General features: G+C 38.5%; 1 protein-coding gene across 3 annotated transcripts in view; it reads left to right on the top strand.

Moving 5' to 3' along the window:
• The window catches only part of TBL1XR1 (TBL1X/Y related 1), a 45,890-nt gene extending 20,733 nt beyond the window's left edge, over positions 1-25,157 (top strand). For 2 of the 3 annotated variants that reach the window (XM_053458910.1, XM_053458911.1), the window contains exons 2-17: positions 195-247; positions 11,303-11,366; positions 11,641-11,745; positions 11,916-12,061; positions 12,497-12,743; positions 15,752-15,884; positions 17,231-17,372; positions 17,704-17,767; positions 18,244-18,341; positions 19,123-19,183; positions 19,818-19,939; positions 20,646-20,720; positions 21,328-21,455; positions 21,750-21,915; positions 22,143-22,244; positions 24,773-25,157. In XM_053458910.1, the coding sequence (XP_053314885.1) occupies positions 11,688-11,745; positions 11,916-12,061; positions 12,497-12,743; positions 15,752-15,884; positions 17,231-17,372; positions 17,704-17,767; positions 18,244-18,341; positions 19,123-19,183; positions 19,818-19,939; positions 20,646-20,720; positions 21,328-21,455; positions 21,750-21,915; positions 22,143-22,244; positions 24,773-24,799 (1,569 nt within the window). In that variant the 5' untranslated portion in view covers positions 195-247; positions 11,303-11,366; positions 11,641-11,687 and the 3' untranslated portion in view covers positions 24,800-25,157. The remainder of the gene's footprint in view (positions 1-194; positions 248-11,302; positions 11,367-11,640; positions 11,746-11,915; positions 12,062-12,496; positions 12,744-15,751; positions 15,885-17,230; positions 17,373-17,703; positions 17,768-18,243; positions 18,342-19,122; positions 19,184-19,817; positions 19,940-20,645; positions 20,721-21,327; positions 21,456-21,749; positions 21,916-22,142; positions 22,245-24,772) is intronic. The other variant, XM_053458912.1, reaches the window with a different exon arrangement.
• Positions 25,158-25,419: the final 262 nt, after the last annotated feature.

Raw genomic sequence — 25,419 nt, forward strand, 5'->3', positions numbered from 1 at the left:
TAATTTTCATATAAAGAACATCGTTTGAAATCAAGTACATCATCTTTGTTTCCAGTGAGCACTACTGTTTTTTTTTATTTGGTTGTATAACGGTTTTTGGTGAATACCATATAATACCCAACATGACATAAGATATAATGGTCATATTTTTAAGTATTTGCTAGTTGTAATCAGATTTTCTTTTACATTGACAGATTTCCTCCTTGGAGTTTTATCGCTGGTTTTCGGATTTCACTTGTCTTATAAGGTAATGCATGGGGTCAACTTATTTGGTTTGGATATAGGAGCCAGTTTTTTCCCCCCAAATATGTTTTTATTTTGAAGCTTCAATCATATCGCCCCTCTCCCTCCTGTTTAAGGTGATGCTCCATCATCAAGTCCCCTTGATATAATACATTGATTGTATAATAATACTTGATTATGATACAATAATGTATCATAATTAAGAAATATGTCTTCTAAAAATATGTAATTAATAATATAAAGTTTTCCCTAAACTTTGGTTCCATACATGACATATCTGGCAATTATATCTTGATCCATTCAATAAAGAATTGCTAAATCAGTAGAATCAATCCATTTAATAAGCCGTTAAACTAATATATTTTGTAAAGCGAATTAATAATTGATAAATATTACCTTGCTAAATTGATAAATACATTAAATGGAGATAAATCAATTCAGTGTTCATTAAATAAAGTTGATACATGCATAAGTACATCATGAAACATATTGAATGTACCTGGAATTGGAGCTTCACTGTGCCTGCCACTTCTGTTCCGTGTATCATTGGTGCTTGAGTGCGTCACGTGATGCTGCTTGACCTCATCCATCAAGCAGTCTCCTGCCCCTCCTCATCATCTCCCAGGCTCGCTCCTGACACACACTCATAATAACACCATATGTTGGCATCCGCACACGCTTATACCGTACAATAACACACGCTGACACTCAACACCATATGGTAACAAATGCATTCTAACACCACATAGTCACATGCATGCTAACACCATATACTTAAATACATTAACACACACACACGCTAACACTATATGCTGACCTTCACCCTTGTGCTATTGCCTTACGGTAACACATGCACAACGCTGTAATACACATGCACCACGCTACTCAACAACATACGCACTAACACAATACATATATAAAATATACACACTGAATCTGGCACTACAGTGCAGTACACATGCTGACTCTGGCACTATACATACACACACTCCCACCTCTCACCTTGCAGAGACCTGACACGCCTCTGTCGGTTGTAGACCTCTGGGTCACAATGCATGTTCTGTTACCTGCAGGGCGCTTAATGGTGCCTGCTTCACTGTACCCCACAGCCACGTGGGGGGGGGGATTCCCAGTGGCAGCTCTGGCCCATCTTCCCCTTTGTCTTGCAAAAGCCTTGGCGCCAGGAAGTGATTTCAAGTCGCCCTAACTCCCAGAGTTTTGGTATGTAATGTAACACTTAGGGCTGCAACAACTAATCGATAAAATCGATAATAATCGATAATGAAATTCGTTGCCAACGAATTTCATTATCGATTAGTTGAATCGATTATTATCGATTATAAAATGAGGGTTTTTTCAGAGCAAACGCTCTGAAAAATCCCCCTCATTATATAATCCGTTTAGTCTGACTCACCGTCTCACAGCAGCAGCTCCTACTTACTCCCCCTCCCTGTAATCACTGTGACAACTGGCCCCGCCCCTTCCTTCTCCAGGCCAGAACCACATGGCTGTGACACTCATCTAACTGTAAGTATATGTGTATATATATATATATATATATATATATATATATATATATATATATATATATATATATATATATATATATATATATATATATATATATATATATATATATATATATATAATGTGTGTATATATATATATATATATATATATATAAATATATATAATGTGTGTGTATATATATATATATATATATATATATATATATAATGTGTATGTGTGTGTATATATATATATATATATATATATATATGTATATATATATATATGTGTGTATATATGTATGTAATATATATATATATATTTGGGCTACTGAAAGTTAGGGGAGGTGGGGGTTAATTTAGGGGCAGTTATGGTTAGTGGGGTGTTTAGGGTTAATTTAGGGGCAGTTATGGTTAATTGTGTGTTTAGGGTTAATTTAGGGGCAGTTATGTTAATAGGGTGTTTAGGGTTAATTTAGGAGCAGCTGTGGTTAATGGGGTGTTTGGGGTTAATTTGAGGCAGTTGTGGTTAATGGTGTGTTTAGGGTTAATTTAGGGGATGCTGTGGTTGATGGGGTCTTTAGGGTTAATTTAGGGGATGCTGTGGTTAAGGGGGTGTTAAGGGTTAATTTAGGGGCAGTTATGGTTAATGGGGAGTTTAGGGTTAATTTAGGGGAATCTAAATCCTGGGGGCAGTGAAGTGACATATCTGGGGGTATAAGGCATATACAGTATATAAGGCATATGTGGGGAGGGCAGTGTGGCATGTCTGGGGAGGACGGAGTGGTGTATCAGGGTGTATAAGGCATATCTGGGGGTAGAGTGGCATATCTGGGGGTAGAGAAGTGGCATGTCTGGGAGGCAGGGTGGCATGTCTGGGGAGGATGGAGTGGGGTATCAGGGGGTATAAGGCGTATCAGGCACAGTGGCATGTGGGGGGCAGCGTGGCGTGGCAGATGTGGGAGGCAGCGTGGCGTGGCAGATGTGGGAGGCAGCGTGGCGTGGCAGATGTGGGAGGCAGCGTGGCGTGGCAGATGTGGGAGGCAGCGTGGAGTGGCAGATGTGGGAGAAAGCATGGCGTGGCATATGTGGGGAGGGCAGGGTGGCATGTCTGGGGAGGATGGAGTGGTGTTTCAGGGGGTATAAGGCGTATCAGGCACTGGCATGTGGAGGGTAGAGTGGAGTGGCAGATGTGGGAGGCAGCGTGGAGTGGCAGATGTGGGAGGCAGCGTGGAGTGGCAGATGTGGGAGGCAGCGTGGTATATGTGGGAGGCAGCGTGGAGTGGCAGATGTGGGAGGCAGCGTGGAGTGGCATATGTGGGAGGCAGCGTGGAGTGGCATATGTGGGAGGCAGCGTGGAGTGGCATATGTGGGAGGCAGCGTGGAGTGGCATATGTGGGAGGCAGCGTGGAGTGGCATATGTGGGAGGCAGCGTGGAGTGGCAGATGTGGGAGGCAGCGTGGTGTGGCATATGTGGGAGGCAGCATGGAGTGCTGTGGTAGGCAGCGTGGCATATGTGGGGGGGCAGCATGGCATGTCTGGGAGGCAGCGTAGCAAGCCTGGGCTCAAATGTGCATATATTGGGGGGCTGGTTGGGAAATAAAGACAAGAAATGTATTATCAAAGTTTTTTTTATTCTGCTGTTTGTATTTAACATCATTTGTTTAGTAAATTATTTTAAATAAATGAAAAATTTACATTCATTTTTTTTATCCGATTAATCGATTAATCGAAAAAATAATCGGCCAACTAATCGATTATTAAAATAATCGTTAGTTGCAGCCCTAGTAACACTCTACTTATTGTAGGATCTGCTCCTCAATAAGGAGGCAGAGGTTGTCATGCTCACTCCTGCACTTACTTTGTATAAATTTGTGAATTTGTATAGCAGTGTGAGCTTTTTTGAAAAATTGTAAATGCGAGATACAGGCAAGAGGGTAGCAACGGCCGGGATTACTTTGTACTTGGTGTAAGATGTGGTTTGAACCCGAATTTGTGTTAGAAGAACCCAGTTGCTTTGATTTTCTTATTATGGTTGTCAATATATTTATCACAATTTGATAGCAGTTGGGGGAACTGAAGTGAATTCATTATATAGGTGCTAATTTGGGGCGCACACATTTGCCAAATGATTTAACTTGTAAAACGGTGATTATTTAAATCAAGAATTAGTGTTGTTACATGACTTGGGCCATAAGTGGTACCCTAAAATTATAGAATATTAAGTTAAAATATTCTTTGTGAGGGATAATGTTCATGGCATTTTCCTTGGCGCACATGTTGTCTTTTCAATGCCCCTGTTTTTTCTTGCAGTGATCACTAATGCAAACTGTTTCTCTGTTCCTGTCGCTGTGCAGTCTGAGAAGTTTCATTAAGAAACTCTGTTCGTTGACTCTTTGCCCAGCTCTTGTTAGGAGTGCTGGTTCAGTGATTATGCGTTTGGTCTGCTCCGTGCATAGACGCTGGGTGCTTACGTTGCTTTTCTACATTGTGCCTGAGTTCAGTCATTCCAGCGGACCCTGGATTTATGTAAGATTAGTACCAGGGAAGGCGAGGGGTAAAACAACTCTTTATAATTGCTCTCGGAGGAACCCTATGCAGGACACCAGCTAGGGGCACTAAGCTTTTATTGTATCTGTTTACATGCCGTATTCTAAGGCCTGCACAGTTGCCTTTAAATGGCAACCTTTTCAACAAAGTCATAGAAATAATCTGTTTGTTAATATAAATGATTACAATGGAGTTCCTCGGGAGGAAAAATGTTTCTATTGGTTTTGGCATTTATGGCTGGAATTATTGCAGACAAAGCATGAATTCCATTTAACATTTAAAGTGGATATGCATTACCATAGGAGCAACAATAGATTCACGTTATTTAAAGATAACTTACATTGTCCTTCAGATTTTCAAAACTAAAGGAAGAGAATGAGTTAAGAGTCAAATGATTCTCTGACTCCATTGGGTGTTTTACAATTAAATAGCAACCAACTTAAGGGTCTTCAGCACTGTAGAGCTCTATGAAGAGCTCTAGGGACCCCAAGCCTGTAAATTATAGCATAGAACATGACAACACAACTATATTTAAAAAATACCTTGCTTCCAATATGTGATTATGTGTGACCCTTGCCTTCTGTGGACACACTATTTCTTTAAATATTTTTGAAATGGAACAGATGTTTGACTCTGGTATGTATGTAAAGGAAATGAAATTCATGTGATAACTGCCATCAGTTCTATTTCTGTGTGTATTCATTGGGCCCCCTTCCCTGCACAATTTATTAGACATTTTCTTATTCTATATGTATTTAGTCACTCATTAAGATATTCATATTGCCATTATGTGCAATATTGCTGATGGTAAAACTAAAACATAAATATATTTTCAATAAATAAGTGTTAAGGGCAATGCAAAGATTGTCGGTAACAGCCTTTTAAAGGTAAGAAGACATATATGATCTGATCTGACATAAGTCATGGCGGTGTGTGTGTGTGTGTATGTATGTATATATATATATACATACATACATACATACATACATACGCCGCCTGATGCTGCACACTACTAGTTTTCAGTTAGGGTGTGCCTGCAAGCTGAATTGGATTGGATTAGCCTACATTATCATACAGGTGCATGGGGGGCATGCACCTGCATGATAATGTAGGCTAATTCATTGATACGTTCAGCAAGTAATGGTTTTCCTCTTGTGCTAGGAAGGTTTCAGTGTTGACATCTGCCAGTGTTCAACTGGTATAATGCCACAATACCCCCCAAATAAAAATATAGGTTAGATACATCATAAACGGTTAAGTAGAGATGGTTTTGGACACTATTTCCAGAGCAAAATCCTATATTTATTGGCTGTTCCCATTTAGTTCAGGTATGCTGTAAACCAACTCCTGTGTACTAAAGCAGTGTATTGGCATGTCGACAAAAAACAGTTTCATTCTTTTACAGTCAGTATATATGGCTGTTGATGGTAGCAACTTTAATCTTCCTGGCGTGCAGTATGACTTAATTTCATCCCTTTGCAGGTGGTTTAAGCTCAACTGCTGTTTATAACATATGTTTGTATCCGTGCTTAACGTGACCTTCCTCCTCAGTCCTTTACCATATACAGTGGATATAAAACGTCTACACACCCCTCTTAAAATGCCAGGTTCTTGTGATGTTAAAGAATGAGACAAAGATACATTATGTCTGAACTTTTTATAGCTTTAATGTGACCTATAACGTGTACAATTCAATTGCAAAAGAAGCTGAAATCTTTGAGGGGAAGAAAAAATAAAAAAAAATCACAATAACCTGGTTGCATAAGTGTACACACCCTTCAACTAATACCTTGTTGAAGCACCTTTTGATTTTATTACAGCAATCAGTCTTTTTGGGTAGGACATCTCCTGTGCACAGCCCTCTTCAGATCACCCCGCAGATGTTCAATTGGATTCAGGTCTGGGCTCTGGCAGGGCCATTCCAAAACGTTAATCTTCTTCTAGTGAAGCCATGCTTTTGTGGATTTGGATGTGTGCTTTGGGTCGTTGTTGTGCTGAAATGTGAATTTCCTCTTCATCTTCCTAACGGACGCCTGAAGGTTTTGTGCCAAAATTGCCTGGTATTTGGAACTGTTCATAATTCCCTCCACCCTGACTAAGGCCCTGTTCCACCTGAAGAAAAACAGCCTCAAAGCATGATGCTGCCACCACCATGCTTCACTGTGTGTATGGTGTTCTTTAGGTGATGTGCAGTGTTGTTTTTGCGCCAAACATACCTTTTGGAAATATGGCCAAAAAGTTCTACCTTGGTTTCATCAGACCATAACACATTTTCCCACGTGCTTTTGGGGGACTTAATGTTTGTTTCAGCCGGGCTTGGATGATTTTCTTTGGAAGAAAAGGCGTCTTGCCACCCTACTCCATAGCCTATTTATATGAAGAATACGGGAGATTGTTGTCACATGTAGCACACAGCCAGTACTTGCCAGACATTCCTGCAGTTCCTTTAATGTTGCAGTAGGCCTCTTGTAAACCTCACTGACCAGTTTTCTTCCCATCAATTTTGGAGGGACGTCCAGTTCTTGGTAATGTCTCTGTTGTGCCATATTGTCTCCACTTGATGATGACTGTCTTCACTGTGTTCCATGGTATATCTAATGCTTTGTAAATTCTTTTGTACCCTTCTCCTGACTGATATCTTCCAACAATGAGATCCAGGGCCGGCCTTAGGGGTGTGCGACCTGTGCGACCGCACTGGGCGCCATGGTTGCAGGGGCGCCTGACCGGGACTTAGATTAAATCATTGATGTTAAATAAAGTTTAAAAAAAAACCGATGCTTTAATCTAAGTCCCGGTCAGGGGCGCCGAGCGGTTGCTCGTGAAGTTCTCGGCAACCGCTCGGCGCCCCTTACTCTCCGTGACTCCGTCGCGGTGCCAGCATCTCATGTTGAGCGCCGGACTATACCGCCTAAGGCCGGCTCTGATGAGATCCCTCTGATGCTTTGGAAGCTCTCTGCGACCATGGCTTTTGCTCTGAGGTGCAACCAAGCAAATGTCAGATAAATCCTACCTGAACAGCTGAACTTTATTTGTGATTGATCAGAGTCGCTTTAAATGATGGCTGGTGTGTAATGACTTCTATTTAACATGAGTTTGAATGTGATTGGTTAATTCTGAACACAGAGGGTGTGCACACTTATGCAACCAGGTTATTGTGAGTTTTTTTTTATTTTTTCTTCCCCTCAAAGATTTCAGCTTCTTTTGCAATTGAATTGTAGACGTTTTATAGGTCACATTAAAGGTGGAAAAAGTTCTGACATGATTTATCTTTGTCTCATTCCTTAACATCACAAGAACCTGGCATTTTAACAGGGAGCGTAGACTTTTTATATCCACTGTAGGTACCATACTTTTATATTTACGCTCTGCTTTACATGTACATCCTATTGGTATTCTGCTGGATACCAGAATATATTAAGTTGTGTTTTATGGTGATTGTAATAGTTATGCAATTTATGCTTTTAAGGTGTGAATAGCAACAAACTGTTTGCACTCATAGTCAACGCAGTTATTTGGTCTTTTATGTAAGCTAGTTAATGTTGCCTGTATGTGTCTGATTTATAGGAGTCAAAATGTTTGCTAATCAATTTAGTTAATTAAAAAATGGCAATGTCTTGATATTTGCTCTTTCAAATGTTTCTACTTGATACACTTAAGCAGAGCTATTTGATCACACCCCCCCCATCCATCTCATGCCACGTTACTCTGTCATTAACATACGCAATAGGGTCCGGAGCATGTATGTAAAATGTACTTAAGTGATTCTTCACCGCCCTCAATTCATAATCTGGACACTGTTCCATTTAATGCACCAAACAGGTTTACAGGCAAACTCAGCGTCTGAGATATGCTCTCTAAACAAAAGTTTTATCTCATGACTTACTATGGCATGTATTCACTAAAGTGAGAATTGAGAGGGGATTTTGGGCTGTGGCGTCGACTCCCTCACTTCACCCATTCATTGTGGACGTCCACCACCGACAGATTTTCCAGCAAGTAGGGCTGAGCTGGCCCGGCACAGTGCAAAATTAAATGGGTGAGGAGACGGAAGCACTATGCAGCAGAAGCTCAATGGGGTTGAATCGTCGTCATTGAGTTTAAAAATCACAACTTTCCTGCAAACGTGCGTGTCAGTTATTTTGAGTAAATACACCTGTTTACGAAGGTCAAACGCTGTCAGGTGTCGCCAAGAAGGTTGAGCTGGCCCTGATTAATGCATAATAGAATGGTTGGAGGACTTATTGTCCCTCATTTAACTAAACATCATACAGGGCCTACTAATCTCTTCCGGCAGCAGATGCTCATTGGGGCCAACTCTTTATAATATACAAGGAAGTCAACTCATGCAAAATCTTCCATTGGGGAATAAAGCTTGCTGAAAGTCTAGTTTAGTGAATACACACCTGTATGTGTCACCTTCATCTTCATCTTCATCAAGATATGGGACGTTAACGTCATTCTGCCGAAGTGAGTGCTGGGTTTTTAGGTCTCCTATGTTTGCTATATTTCTTTATACAATGAAGTAGTGCACGTTTTACATTTAGCGTAGTTTGGATCTACTCTTAACAAACATTTATATATGTAGAACGGGTGTCCATGGCTAATTTTAATGACTGTACTTAACATTTCTGATGTTTCTCTATGGATGTGTGCCTGGTTCCTGTGTTTTGTTTTTTTGTCTCCCTGTAACGCTCTATGCAAGCATTGTCCTCAGAGTGCTGTCCTTTAGTGCTTGTTTATGCATTTGTATGCTGTGGGCAGATTGCCAGCTGGTTATTGAACCAACATTAGATTCTAGGAACAAACAATCCCTTTTCTGTGAAGGAGGGGTAAATATTGAAGGTTTAGTATTGTTTTTACTTTTCATTCTATAATAGCCCTTTTGTGAATTTCCAGAATCGCTTTCAAGGCAAAGTGTATGCAAGATGCTGTGTATGCCGTAGCTATTGATAGTTTGGTTAATTATAATGGCGTATAGGTATATTTTAATATTGTGCACTTCTCTTGAGGCCCTGCTCCTCATACCTTGATCCAGCACTTGTTCACAGCTCGATTCAGGTCGATTGGCAAGAGCCTGATAACGCTACTGACAGATGTTGTATGACAGCCATTGGGGAGGAGAATGTGCGGTAAACGGTATTTAGTCGACTGTCCCTTTAACAATTAGTGACAGCTACAGTTGCTGTTAGGGGAGTTCAGCGTGTCTTATATGGCAGCCCCTAAAAGTGTTTGTTATACTGTTTCTGTAGCGTAGTAGGGCTTTCCAGCAATTGCTAAGCCTATGGACAGCCTTCTATTACCTCCATTCACAGTTACACATGCAGAATTATTCTAGAGTGAAGCAGAAGCTGCTGATCGCTCTGTGGTTCAAAGTACATTTGATGTCCAATGAATGGTAATCACGCTGTGGTGGTGGTTTTCCTCTTAAATGCTGGTGAGCTGTGGGTGTAAAAAAAAAAAATAAGTCACATGGAAATGTGTATTTTCTGTCCAGTATTGTGGACTGTCGCCTACGTGGAACAATGGAGCAGCCTCCCATCATGGGATAGGCATAAAGCATATCCAGAATCTACGGTAATATCTCCTGATTAAGATCTGAGTCTTTCATCAGGAAAAGTGGGCAAAATAGAAAGGTCGGATGGTTGTCTGCGGTCAACGGTTTAACTGCAAAGTATATCGAAGTACCTGCTTGGGTTCTTAATCTTAACGCAGTGTTTGTGTGTCTTGCGTGCCTTGTGAGAGAATATCTGCTTGTTGCCAATTTCATAAGGCTTTTATTGGTGATTTTGGGTGTTACTAATCACTTTCTAATACATTTTTGGATCAACAGCAACAAATTAACAGATATAGGAAAGGCTGAACTTGATGGATGCATGTCTTTTTTCAGCCTATATAACTATGTAACCAACTATGTAACATTGTTATTGTTAAGAAACCATATTTGTTCTTGAGATCAAGATTGACACATTCGCCTTTCCCTTTTGCATAGTTTTTGTCAATTTTTTTTTTTTATCCCCTTTCACCCACTAGAATGAGTTATGGTGAAAGCCGGAGATGTAGCAATATGAAAGAGGAATACGTAAGTTGAGGCTTGCTATGTTTCCATGGCAACTGCTGCAGTATTTAGAGATGACCTTTCAATTCCTCCTCTATTTCCATCCACCCCGGGCCTATTATTTAAATATGGTATGGAAACAAAATTGAATGCAGATAAATGATCGGCTTCTATATGATGAGAAATGTATGAGCTGGGTGATTTCTGACTGTACGTGCGCGATTTTAAGTAGAAAGTGCTAGTTCAGTGTCGGGTTAGTGCCAAGAATGTAAGGGTTGTATAGGTAAGAAAGTGTGTGTATGTGTATATATATATATATATATATATATATATATATATATATATATATATATATATATATATATATATAAATTCTAGCCACAAGCACCATAGAGATACATTTGATGCACATACATGAACGCTGTATGGAAGAACCGTGCTCCTTGCAACTAGGGATTTTCTAATTCTGCCGAGTTTGATTTTGTTACCTACGCCGCTTCTTATGCTGGACCAGTCTATGGGAGTCTTCCTGGTATTTAAATTGCTGTCATTAGACAAAATTATACACTTTTGGTTTGTCTCCTAAAAGATGAAGGTCAAAATGCTGGTAGTATGTTAGGTGAAACAAATGTTTTGAGTCGCATCCTCACAATGTATTGGGGACACCTACTCTACAAAGGGAGTTCAGTGTTTTCATGAATATTTTGTATGATGCTCGAAGTATTTAAAAAGTGTTTCTGGTGTGTATTTTGTATAACCCCCGTAAGAACCAGTGTAATGTTCTTGCCATTCTGTGAGCTGCTGTGGTGCTTCCTAAACCGCGTACCAATACCAATGGATGATTCAAAGCGCCTTTTGGTTTCAAACACGGTCTGAAATGTGGGTATTATATGTTGTGAACTATAATATACCTGTATGTGTTGAATGTAAATTGTATTTTTTTCAGGGGATGCTACTTTGAGTCCTGTAATCACTGAATTTCAAGATCGCGGCACGGCCTGTTTTCTCTGGTAAGCCATTCCTTTTACCCTCTGAAACGGGCTTGTCACATACACGTTAGTACGGAGCAGCCGTGGGCCATTTCCACGCTGCTTTACACCAGCAGATCCCATACCACAGCTAGTTGCGTTATGTGTTTATACAATGTGTTGGGCATATAATAACATATAGTAGATACGTTTTAAGCATTGTGTAACCACAAACGTATTAAAACACAAAATATATTGTAAGTAGCCCAACTTTTGATTTTCCTCTAATTTATTTGGTGGTTGTACCTTTTTCCAGGGAATAACAATCTTTGCTGTGAACTCATGGTTTAAGTGGGCATAAAGATGAGTATAAGCAGTGATGAAGTTAACTTCTTGGTGTACAGATATCTACAAGAATCAGGTGAGTAGCTTTATAGAACTTTATTTTGTGTCTTTAATCTTATAAATGTCCTCAGCATAACAGTTAATCTGCTTATAAACTTTAGTAAAGCATCAACATGTTAGATCACTAAATATGAATATAACCAAGTCTTACTGTATCATTAACGTGAGCTTTTTTCTTTACTATAGGATTTTCCCATTCAGCATTTACTTTCGGTATAGAGAGCCATATCAGCCAGTCTAATATCAATGGTGCCCTGGTGCCACCAGCTGCTTTAATCTCTATCATTCAGAAAGGCTTGCAGTACGTGGAGGCTGAAGTTAGCATTAATGAGGTATGTGCTAGTTTGGTTTGCTGTCAGCGCTATCAGTTAGTTGAAGTTCATCCGGTAGGGCCTATGGAATTATATTTCTGCCTATTTTTATTGATTTGCATTTGGTTAATGGATGCTGTGCTTTATTGGCCATTGTCAGGTGTAATTGGCACTTTACAAGCCAATCAAAGAAAATTTTAAATGTGTATCTCACATAACACTGAAATATTTTCATTAGGTTGTAGAACTATTTCTGTCTGATGTTTTACTATGGGATATTTGAATTGTCACCCATTACTTGCTATAATGTTGTACACAGCAGTTTCTGCTGTTCAGGTTAAGGGAAACCGCTCCATGAAATGTATATAGAAAAATAATTGTCATATACTTCTGTGAACAATAGTTTTGAAGAAATACAAGCAGATGCCTTTGTTTACTTTTCATTTGGTTTCTTAGGATGGCACCTTGTTTGATGGCAGGCCGATTGAGTCTCTGTCCCTGATTGATGCGGTTATGCCTGATGTGGTGCAGACAAGACAGCAGGCATACAGAGACAAACTTGCACAGCAACAAGCTGCTGCTGCCGCCGCCGCCGCTGCTGCAGCCGCCGCTGCTGCCGCCACAACAAACAACCAACAGCCATCAACAAAGAATGGTGAAAATGCAGCTAACGGGGAGGAGAATGGAGGGCATGCACTAGCAAGTAGGTGTATTCAGAAACTTAGTGACTGGGCTCAATATTTTTCTGAAGTTTTAATCACCGAATACTGAATACTTTTGGTTGTATCAAGAGGTGTATTTGTTTGCAAAGTAAATGATACTCGGCTGGTACAACCTGATATTTCCTACGTCCATGGTCTGTACAATTGTAATATTGTAATAGTTCTAAAGTTGGGCAGACTGGGTGGGCCGAGTGGTTCTTATCTGCGGTCACTTTCTATGTTAATAAACAGTTGTGTTTAAGTCCTGTCTAGTGGGGTTAGGGAAACTAATAAAACCTGAAGAATGTAAATTTCAAATTATCAAAAGAAACCTAATTGACTATTTTATATAAAATTCAACGGGCTTTCCTACCTCTAGAAAGCCTCCTTGCCCACCAAATAGACTATCTCTTTGCATCAAGTTAATCCACAGAGTTGAATGTCAAGTTTCTCATCGTCATTCTAGAATAGCTCCGTCCTATGATGTCCTTACGTCTTTCAGAATACAAGTTCTGTTTTATGTTCACATATTCTGCAAAATCTTATAAAGCATCCTTATTACTTTATTTCAGCAGCACAAAAGACATGGATGTAGACTGTGAAATTTAATTTGGTCGTCCGCTGCATGTTTTACTTGCTCAGTCTTGATGGCTAAGCTCACGCTTGACTTCTGCTGTTTTAAAGCAATTATAAAATGCTCCCCAAAGAGAGATGTTTACGGTTCCTATGGGGTGTGACACTTGGTATTAGTGCTTTGTCAGTGTTCCCTGCTGGTTTAACAATAAAAGTTCAATACAAAACAAAAAAACAATCAGCATATATATATATAAAAAAGATTAAATATTTGTCTTTGTGTATATTAATATTACTGACTGCTGAATGCGTAGATTTGTCCAGTCCTACTTAAGATGAAATGCCAAACTTTGAGGGGAAAAACACAATTCGCCAACACTGGAAGCTTGTAGAACTGGTCAATAAGTATTTCATTAGAATAAAAGCCATTTAACCAGCTCGTAAACATCCATAGCAAAGCTAACCATTGATTTGTCATCAGATAAAAATAATTACACTATATATATATATGTGTGTGTGTGTGTGTGTGTGTGTGTGTGTGTGTGTGTGTGTGTGTGTGTGTGTGTGTGTGTGTGTGGCGGAGGCTTATTAATAATTTAATGTTTTTAATCACTTTACCCATAGAGCGGTCCTTTGTTTTAGTAACAGGGAATGCTTTGTGAATCCCTGTGGTATTTTTGCAAAAGATCTTCAGAATGTTTATGAAATAAAATAACAGGACACATTTTCCAAATCGAAATTGTCGTATTTCATTATAATTTGAGTTCCAGGGTAAAAGGCAAAAACAATCCGCATTTTAACAATCCTTAAGTGGTTAAAATAGCTGGTTAGAACAGATTCAATTATTTGAGTAGCTCCTAAAAAAAAAAATAGCGCTAGTGCCTACGTTTTTGTGATCTTTTTTTCATTAATGAATAACAAAATAATAAAATATATATATATATATATATATATATCAAGCTTGTGGCCTTAACTGTCTATATCCCTGGCTGGGGAATGCCGGTTATCTTAATTAGGAAGACCAAGCTTGGTTAAAATGTTAATACCTGTTAATTAGAGCTCTGCTCAGAATAATGCTTCTGAATTTGGGGTTTCCCATCAGGCAGTTTACATGGGGGATGGATGCTGCTTGGTAAAAACATAATCGCGTTATCTATTAAAACAAAGGATTGTGTTCTAATATGAGCTGGGAGCATCCCCTGCTGGTTCACGTACAGTACAGCAATTAAGACGCCAGCCGTAACAAGCCAGGTTCATTGAAAACCGCCGTTATCGTCGCTAAGCATCAGAGAATAGTTTTTATAGCCAGCCTCTGGATTTCTAAGCAGAAAATGGTAACCTATGTTTCTCGTACTGCTGAAACGGTTGCATTATTACTGTTTATTTGTAACTGTTCTCCTGCATGTGCCAACAAAAGATTGAGGGACACGCTAATTGGTGGCTACCAAATTATTTATTGCTATGCAGTCGAAAGTGTAAGCGCCCTTACTTTAAAGGGAAATATGGCCACTGTTGAGAACAGCAAGAGGTACAATTTTGGTCTATAAAATTAACTTATGGTCCTGTACTTGGTATATTTTGACAGTATCTTATTCGTATCTTTGTATTTACTCATATCTATTTTTTCATATTTTATCTGCATCACATAGTGTATTACCCTCTAACAGATGCATATTGTTCATGCAATCCATTTATTTAGAGCAAATGTTTTAATCGTATACTTTTCAGTTAGGTGTTACTTGGATCATTATCTCCTTGATGGTAAATTTAATGAACATGAAAACCCCATACTTTCTAAATGTCAATATTCTCAGTTTAGTGTAGTTTTTTTTTGGGGGGGGGGTATTAGCGGGAAACAGACTTTCTGCCCATGCTTTTTTTTTTTGCTTTCTTTAATTACAGACTTTTCACTTTCTTTTCTATGAGAATATGCATTTTTGCAATTTGGGTATTTTTTTTTCCCTACAATAAGTCATATTTCAAGGGTGTCCAACCTGCGGCCCTCCAACCGCAGCAGGACTTCATCTCCCATACTCCTCAGGTAGCCCCTTAGCTGAAAGAGCATTATGGGAGATGTAGTCCTGCAGCAGCTGGAGGGCCGCATGTTGCACGCCCCTGTCATATTTAATCTTTGTTAAGCAAGCATATATCCCATCAGATTCAGTTTTGTTGAGCTGTATCTATACTTTATCAACTCAGGCTAACTTGATTCTTACTGACTTAAAGCACATGTGTAAAATCTATATTGTACGACCACTAAATGTAAAAAGATGTTTAAACTATTGTCTCTTTGTGTGTTTCCCTGGGAGTAGCGCCATCACAAATGTCCATTTGAGTAACATTTCAGTGTTGAGCTCATATAGAGGATATATTGAAGTCCCTTGACGAATATCTTTAAAGATTCTTTAAAGGCCTGTGATTTCTCTGTTGCACGCAGATAACCACACAGATATGATGGAAGTTGATGGAGATGTTGAAATTCCTTCTAGCAAGGCGGTGGTATTACGTGGTCACGAGTCAGAAGTGTTTATCTGTGCCTGGAACCCAGTTAGTGATCTACTAGCCTCAGGGTAAGTTTTTATTTTTTGTTGTATAATCTCCAAAAAAAAAGCTCTTTTGTAGAGATTTGCTGGAAATCTTGTGTAAGCAAATGATATCGGTTATACAGAGAAGAATATTTTCTAATCAAAGAGAAATCATTAAAAAGGCTAGTAAGCTATTCAGCTCCTGGTGTACGTATACACATAATCATCAGTAACTACAGAATTACTTGTATACATTTAGCAGTCTTATTGCTTAATCAGATCCCAATGTGTTGCTGGTTTAACTAATAGGTGTCTAATCAGACAAAAGAAAAACCATTGTGCTTCCGATGAGATCGAAGAAAGAAAAGTCCCATTAGTTCAGTAACGTATTAATACATGGAAACGCCTAATATTAGTCTTGACGTAACTGTAATGTATAGAATTGGCATCTTTCTATAAGGTCCATTTGTATATGTAATTGCAGAATTAGACATCCATTTTAAAACCGTAAATATGCAATGCTGTTAAATGTATATAAAATAATCACGATTGGTAGCGCAGGTGTATTTATTGAAATAAATTCTGTGGTTTTTCTGAGTAGCTTTTAGATAAATGTTTCAACTTTCTTTGGTGCAAATACTGTTTAGAACTTTTTAAAGATTTCTAAATTATTTTCTGTGTGAAAATGTGTACGTTTTAGACGTGTAAATACTCTGTGCGCCCCTTTCACTTGCTTAGTAGAAGTTGTTTTCTATTTAAATGTACCTTTTTAAGGTGCAGTGTACAATATACAACCATGTTTCTGAGTTTAGTCAGGGCATTTCCCATCACAGTTATTACTAATTGGGGTTTAGCCCTGTCATAAAACTAGGCCACATATGCGTTTCATTAACATCTTATGTTCCAAAATCAATTTACATTTTCAACAGTGTTCGTTTTGATAAATATGACAGAAAACATTGTGCTGGAATAATACACAGTCTGTAAATTGCTTCTATACCTACAACTCCTACATTTAGCTCCCAGCAAGTTTTCCTTGTCAGCAACTGCCCTTGAATCAAGACCATGACAGGCACTACTATAACATGGATAGTGCTATCTTTTATATATATATATATATATATATATATATATCTATATATATAGATAGATATAGATAGATATATATAGATATAGATATAGATATATATATATGTGTGTGTATGTATGTATGTATGTGAAACAAATGTATTGCCTGATTATTTGTCTAAAATTGTGTTAAGAGAAGCTAACACAATTTTCTTTACTGACACCAAGGAATCGGTATAATACATGTGAAGTTAGTGTATATATGTGTGTGTGTATATGTATGTATGTATGTGTATACACCACTCTGAACCTTTTGCATTTAGGTCAGGCGATTCAACAGCCCGGATATGGAATCTTAGTGAGAATAGCACTAGTGGGTCAACGCAGCTTGTGCTTCGACACTGTATTCGAGAAGGAGGACAAGATGTTCCAAGCAACAAGGATGTAACCTCTTTAGATTGGAATGTATGTACATTATTGTTATCTTTTATTTATATAGTGCCCTTCTTAAAATACATATAGTCTAGAATTAGCAGACTAAGACAAACTGATGCATTAGGTAGAGAGCCCCGCTCTCAAGCTTCAATTATTCTGGAGAATAGACCAGACAGTTGTGGCAGTCATTACATTTATTTATAGAGCATCAACAGATTTCGTGAACAATAAGGTTACAATTGACAAGATAAAATTTGATAGTAAGATTAACCCATTAAGACATGCTGGTGCAGATGGAGAAGATGGCCCTGGTTTGCAAACTATTTACATCTGTAATGCTTTTCTTTTCTTTTGCATGCAGAGTGAAGGAACACTTCTAGCAACTGGATCATATGATGGCTTTGCCAGAATATGGACTAAAGATGGTAATAACAGTTTAATTCTTTCTGTACATTACTCTGCTCTAAGAATTTTGTGACTGACTTGCTGCCAATATGGGGTTTTATGATAAGAGCCTGGGGGTCTACATTGTAGGCATTCATCTGGTATTTGATATTTGCTGCTATTTAAAATGATTATACTAATGAATAACTTTTTTTCCCCCATGGTTTTTTATTCTAAACCTTAATAGTAAGTTCCCTTTAGAAGATGGTTCATAGAAGATAGTTGAAAGCAATATGGAAAACCCAATTTTATATGAAGTCTATCCTGCTGGCTGTAAAGAAGACATTTTAAGTCAACATAAGCAATTTACTCGTACAGCAATTTAAACAGTTGAATCAAGTTCAACCTTTGTTTTCTACCCCGTTATTTCTTAACATCCTCTATATTTACTTATCACGCAATTAGTATTTTGCCTTTAGGATTAACAGATCAGTAATAACTTTATCAAATCTTGTAGGAAATCTTGCAAGCACCTTGGGGCAACATAAAGGACCCATATTTGCATTGAAATGGAACAAGAAAGGAAACTTTATTCTGAGTGCAGGAGTAGATAAGGTAAGTTTGTGCCTTCCTGCCTTCTTAAATGTATGGGGGGTGGGGGATATATGGGTTAGACTGAGACATTATGTTTAAAATGGAATTATAAGAATTGGTGTTTGTCTAGTAAAATGGGATGCAATGACAGACTTAAACATACAAAAAGCTACTTTATAGCTGCTACAATCAGATTGTGTAAATAGAAAATAGAAGATTTTGAAATAGAAAATGATATCACTAGAACTATTTTGAAGTGAAATATTAGTATTTTATTTTAAAGGATGTGGGTTTTCCTTTAAATTTTCCCTTTAACAGACATCATTGTGCACATGTCCTTCCTGGTTAGAGAGCAAAATGTGTATTCAGTCATCCCTGAGAGGCTAATCACCTAAAATCTTTAAAATATTTCTGCGTGGTTATGTGAAAGCATGCTGGGCTACTTCTTCCCAAGTAAATAGTCATTTTGGCTAGTTGCTATTTATAACTGTAACATGCAGCTTGATTTAACAGTATGTCTAAAAAAAAAAAAAAAAACACACTCGATTCATACATCACTCCCATTATGCCTGGTATATTTTGCTCCCATTTTTCCAGTATAATGTTGCAGAAATATCCAACGAAACTTGATTGTTAAAATACTTAAGTTTTTTTTTGTTGAATGTTATTACTTGAAAGTATGCTTGCTAATTAAGACTCTGTTGAAATTACATTTACAGACTTTCCTGATTACATGGGTAGATGCTTTTTAGTTCAAGGTGAAAAAAAAGTCATAATTTTCTCCTATGTTCTTTTTTCCCAGACAACAATTATTTGGGATGCACACACAGGAGAAGCAAAGCAGCAGTTTCCTTTCCATTCTGGTAAATATTATTGCCTTACATACTTAGTAACGATCTACATTTCCTTTAACATGGGTCTTTGTTTCAGTTGTAAATGAGTAGTCATTACACCCCTCCAATTAATGTGGAGGGGGGGACAAAATAAGTACCTCCCAGTGCCCTGAAATGCTCTGCAGAGCAGTTTGGCCCCTGCCATGACCTGTTAGCTTTCCTAGCAGGTAGGTGGCATTTTGATTGAATCCTGAAACCTGTTGCTCGCTCGAGGAGAATTCACTGGCGGCATCTGAGGCCCATGGGTGACACTTGACCGAGAAACAGTTTTCATTTTCCTTTAACAAGTAGCAAGAGTCGCCCCGTTTCCAAAACGGATTGATACAAATATTGTAGTATCTCTTCATGATTAACCATACGTATGTGTATTGTATATAAAATCAAATCTTGTAATTGAGGCAGTTCCACATATTCTTTATTAAATAGTTATGCCATACTACGTAATGCTATTCTTCTGATATGTCTTGAGTGTTTGGTAGATGCAAAGTATTTTAGATTATGTGCATGATGATGGTTATGTTGTGTTTTGTTTTGTTTTTATTCTTTTTACACTATGGTGTTTATGCGTCTCTTAATTTTACTATTTTATTTTTCTTTATTTTAGCACCAGCATTAGATGTGGACTGGCAAAGTAACAATACTTTTGCATCATGTAGTACAGATATGTGCATCCATGTCTGTAAGTTGCAGCAAGACAGGCCGATAAAAACATTCCAGGGACATACTGTGAGTACCATATTTAACTTGAAAGCTTAAGCTTTTTAGAATTCAGTCTCGGACTTCTGCGTTGGAGGTTGTTCCCTCTCTTTAAATTAAAAGTAAAATGTAATGCCTGCATACTTGTTATATTGTAACTGGCTATTATATACCTTAGGCTAACTAGTATTATAATAATTGTTGAACATTTTTTCGGTTTGGCAAGTACAGAATATTTAGGACTAGATGTTGATGTTGGCATACCAAGAAATAACTTTCATATTTGTCTGCTGGCTCTGGACCTTAAAACACACCCAAAAAGTATTTCTCAACAGCAAACAATGCCCAATGTTGGCCATTAGTGTGTATTTTTTTTTCTTGTCTACTAATGCTGCTGTGTTTCCAATGCTGGGTCACATATCCTGCAACTATTACCTCGATTATATATGTAATATTCCAAAGTCTGCATGTTTATTGGCAGTTAAAGGAATACATTGAGAACACGACCATTGTCTTCCACTAAAGTTAATTTTTTACAGTTTAGTATATTCAATCCTTGTGTGACTTGACTAAAGTGACGAGCTAGGTAAGTGTCATGGACTAGATAAAGAGTGTGTGTACTATATATGTTTAATCTTTTGCAACATATTTGTTATGCAATGCAAACTAGCTTCAGTTTGGTGAAATGTATCATATTTCCACTCATTAAGTATGTCACTTGTGTCTTTCTCTCCAGAATGAAGTGAATGCAATAAAATGGGATCCTACTGGCAACCTTCTGGCGTCCTGTTCTGATGATATGACATTAAAGGTATATTGTAGAGACACGGGAACATAAATCAAGCTCTTTTGCATGTTGTTTGAATACCGTAGCAGATGTTTCATTTTATTATTTCTTTAAGTTTAATCACACAAAATCAACAGAAGCATTCAAGTAGCCTTTTTCAATTTCTGTGGTAACAACAATATTCTGTTACATGAGAAAAATAGAAATGACATAAATTCGGGCAAAGGATTGGCTGTTCAACACCGATATTTTTAATGCTACGCTTTGTTAAATTCATCAGAGTGGGTTAAACAGCACAAATACTGTAGTACAATATTAAGAGTATACTTATTTGCAGTGTGGAACCCCTGCACATTTTCTGCCTTGCGTAAGGGATCATCTGTAAAGGTCTGGCACTGAATAACGAACTTGGAAAACATTTACTTTTGTTTAAGTGATGATTTATCAAGCAAGCTGTCTAGTTAGTGTCATTTCTGACATCCGCTTTTGTGTTAGTATATGTGTCAACAATCATAGATCTGTCTTCATAAGAATAAGTCCTAACTTTCTTGTACTTACATAAAATATGGCACTGATGTCCTAAGACCCTTTTTAAAGATGTTTTCTGGTAATTACCTGTATTTTATTACAGATCTGGAGTATGAAGCAAGACACTTGTGTTCATGATTTGCAAGCACACAACAAAGAGATTTATACCATTAAGTGGAGCCCCACTGGGCCGGGAACAAACAATCCAAACGCTAATCTGATGTTGGCAAGGTAAATCCTATTCTTTGTAAATGAAGTTGGTTTTCATTCTTTACACACCGACAAACGTGGCCAGCAAGGAATTGTGATGGTGAAGTACTCATTAACACTAAATTTTTTTTTTTAGCTTCCGTGTCCACATAGGTATCAATTAGCTTAGTGTTCTGAATTTCAGTAAATAATATTCTTCAATATTTTTAGTTTTAGTGCAAATTTTAGTTTTCAGTTGCAGCTCATATGACATGCCTTTGACCTAGCCATGTGTTGCTGTTTTATTGTATTTATATATATTTTCTTCTCTTACAGTGCATCATTTGATTCTACAGTTAGATTGTGGGATGTGGATAGAGGAATCTGCATTCACACGCTGACCAAACATCAGGAGCCAGTGTACAGTGTAGCCTTTAGCCCTGATGGGCGATACCTGGCCAGTGGTTCCTTTGATAAATGTGTACACATCTGGAACACACAGGTATGTGCCAGCACTTTGTTGTTGGATCTGCACGCTAGCTATTCATACGTGAGTTAACAACGGGATAATGCTGAACTGGCTTTCAGATAATGGGAAAATCACATGTTATGGAATGGTCGTACTAGGATTGTAGTAGAATGCTATTTAGACATTGTGGGCAAAAAAAATCACTTTTCAAGTTGTCAGTAGTCTTTATTCATTTTCTTATTTGTTTTGTCACATTTTAGACGGGTGCATTAGTTCACAGCTATCGGGGAACAGGGGGAATATTTGAGGTTTGTTGGAATGCAGCAGGGGACAAAGTTGGAGCAAGTGCGTCAGATGGTTCAGTAAGTATGATTTTGTTTTTATATATTATGCCAGTATCTGCAAGTAACTATATATCTATGTAAATATGTACATTCACATTTGTAGTTAGAACAGTGAATGTTTCAGTGTATGACTATATAGCAGGACACAACAAAGCAAGAGGTCAACACACACCCAGTAAATACTACTTAAATGCACCTATCTGAGACATAAATATGGGGGATTCCGTCACACTAAATGGCCATATATTGCTTAGCTTTCCACTATGTCAAGGTACCCCGGTTTGGGAGAGTCCTATCTAATATTTCATGGTTATATTTAGGGCTGCAACTAACGATTATTTTAATAATCGATTAGTTGGCCGATTATTTTTTCGATTAATCGGATAAAAAAAATGAATGTAAATTTTTCATTTATTTAAAATAATTTACTAAACAAATGATGTTAAATACAAACAGCAGAATAAAAAAAACTTTGATAATACATTTCTTGTCTTTATTTCCCAACCAGCCCCCCAATATATGCACATTTGAGCCCAGGCTTGCTACGCTGCCTCCCAGACATGCCATGCTGCCCCCCCACATATGCCACGCTGCCTACCACAGCACTCCACGCTGCCTCCCACATATACCACTCCACGCTGCCTCCCACATCTGCCACTCCACGCTGCCTCCCACATCTGCCACGCCACGCTGCCTCCCACATCTGCCACTCCACTCTACCCCCCACATGCCACTGTGCCTGATACGCCTTATACCCCCTGAAACACCACTCCATCCTCCCCAGACATGCCACCCTGCCCTCCCCACATATGCCACGCCACGCTGCCTCCCACATCTGCCACTCCACGCTGCCTCCCACATCTGCAACTGTGCCTGATACGCCTTATATCCCCGATACCCCACTCCATCCTCCCCAGACATGCCACCCTGCCTCCCAGACATGCCACTTCTCTACCCCCAGATATGCCACTCTACCCCCAGATATGCCTTATACACCCTGATACACCACTCCGTCCTCCCCAGACATGCCACACTGCCCTCCCCACATATGCCTTATATACTGTATATGCCTTATACCCCCAGATATGTCACTTCACTGCCCCCAGGATTTAGATTCCCCTAAATTAACCCTAAACTCCCCATTAACCATAACTGCCCCTAAATTAACCCTAAAGACCCCATCAACCACAGCATCCCCTAAATTAACTCTAAACACACCATTAACCACAACTGCCTCAAATTAACCCCAAACACCCCATTAACCACAGCTGCTCCTAAATTAACCCTAAACACCCTATTAACATAACTGCCCCTAAATTAACCCTAAACACCCCACTAACCATAACTGCCCCTAAATTAACCCCCACCTCCCCTAACTTTCAGTAGCCCAAATATATACACACACATACACATATATATATGTACATATACTTACAGTTAGATGAGTGTCACAGCCATGTGGTTCTGGCCTGGAGAAGGAAGGGGCGGGGCCAGTTGTCACAGTGATTACAGGGAGGGGGAGTAAGTAGGAGCTGCTGCTGTGAGACGGTGAGTCAGACTAAACGGATTATATAATGAGGGGGATTTTTCAGAGCGTTTGCTCTGAAAAAACCCTCATTTTATAATCGATAATAATCGATTCAACTAATCGATAATGAAATTCGTTGCCAACGAATTTCATTATCGATTATTATCGATTTTATCGATTAGTTGTTGCAGCCCTAGTTATATTGCTTACCATGGACTGCATTGCATTTTAACCGACAGTCTCTCATGCAATATGTGAGGTAAGTGGGGTGCTTCCCCTAAGGTTTGGTTAACACCTGAAAACATATAACAGGGCGAGGAATATTTGCAGCTAGATATACAATAAGTCACAGCCGTCCTCCCATGTTGTGGGTGGTTCGTATGATGTTACATATTTGGCACAAAACATGATTAATAAGTACCGTATTTATCAGCGTATAACACGCACTTTTTAAAACTAAATACGAAGCTGAAACCCTACCTGCGTGTTATACGCCGATAAATCCTAGAGCTGCACGATTTGCAGCGACGTCTCCCTCACTTCCGGTCCTGGGGAGGGTGCGTGTTATACGCCGGTGCGTGTTATACGCCGGCAAGTACGGTATGTATATATATATGTATATATATATATATATATATATATATATATATATATATATATATATATGATATAGTGTGTGTGTGTATATTTTATATTTGCTTTGCATCATATATAAAAAAGAGTTCCCTTATTACTATAGTGAGCAAATGTATTATGTCAGTGTGTGTGAAATGCCCAAGATTCTTTTTTGGGAGTGGGGGAGTTTGCCAAATTAATTTTTAACAGAGCTTTTAATGTAGTCATTTGCTAGTGAATTGATGGTCAGACCTTTAATGGTTTTGAGTTTAACAAATGTTGCAAAATTCCATAATCTGTTTGTTTTAGAATATGGAAACAGGGATGGGGTAGGTAGAGGGAGAAGCACAAATTAACTGCATAACTGGTCTGAAAATATTTTTCTCTCCCCCCCCCCCAACAGGTTTGTGTATTAGACCTACGAAAATAGCGCTACTGGTTGGAAGCCATGGACCGACTATGAATGTGTACATAGCCAAAATGACTGTCCCTGACCCATGTACTGCTATAGTCCCACTTAACCATGGCCAGTCCACTACAGCCAAACCGAAATTTAACCTGTACATGACTCTTTAAAATTGAAAATCCCTGCAAAAATGTTGCACCTCCAAAGAGGACAATGGTCTAATGTCATGTTTGGTGACTATCTGTGCACTGGAATCTGCTTTTCCCAAACAAGATCTGTACAGAAAGAGAAGAGGTTTGGACATGCACGCACAGAGAACATAAATGTACCAAATTTGGAAGATGATAAATAACACAATCAACATTTTTACTTTCATCCCAAATTCCAGCCTTCATAGTGGTGTTTTTTTTTTGTTTGTTTTTTTTTTTTTTCTTCCCCTCCCTTGTACCCAGCCTTCCTTTAGAGCATATGGGCTATTTACCCAAGCAATAGTTTGTTCTTGGCTTTAAAAACTTATTTTTTTTTTGTGCGCAGGTGTGGGGATCATTCTAATGGCCACAAAAAAATGACACCTCACTCTCCCTATGCTAGTCACCTTATCTTTTTTTTATTTGCATACAATAATTCAATCTTTGAACAGGAAA

This window comes from Spea bombifrons, chromosome 3 (assembly GCF_027358695.1).
Source record: "Spea bombifrons isolate aSpeBom1 chromosome 3, aSpeBom1.2.pri, whole genome shotgun sequence".
Classification (NCBI taxonomy): domain Eukaryota; kingdom Metazoa; phylum Chordata; class Amphibia; order Anura; family Pelobatidae; genus Spea; species Spea bombifrons.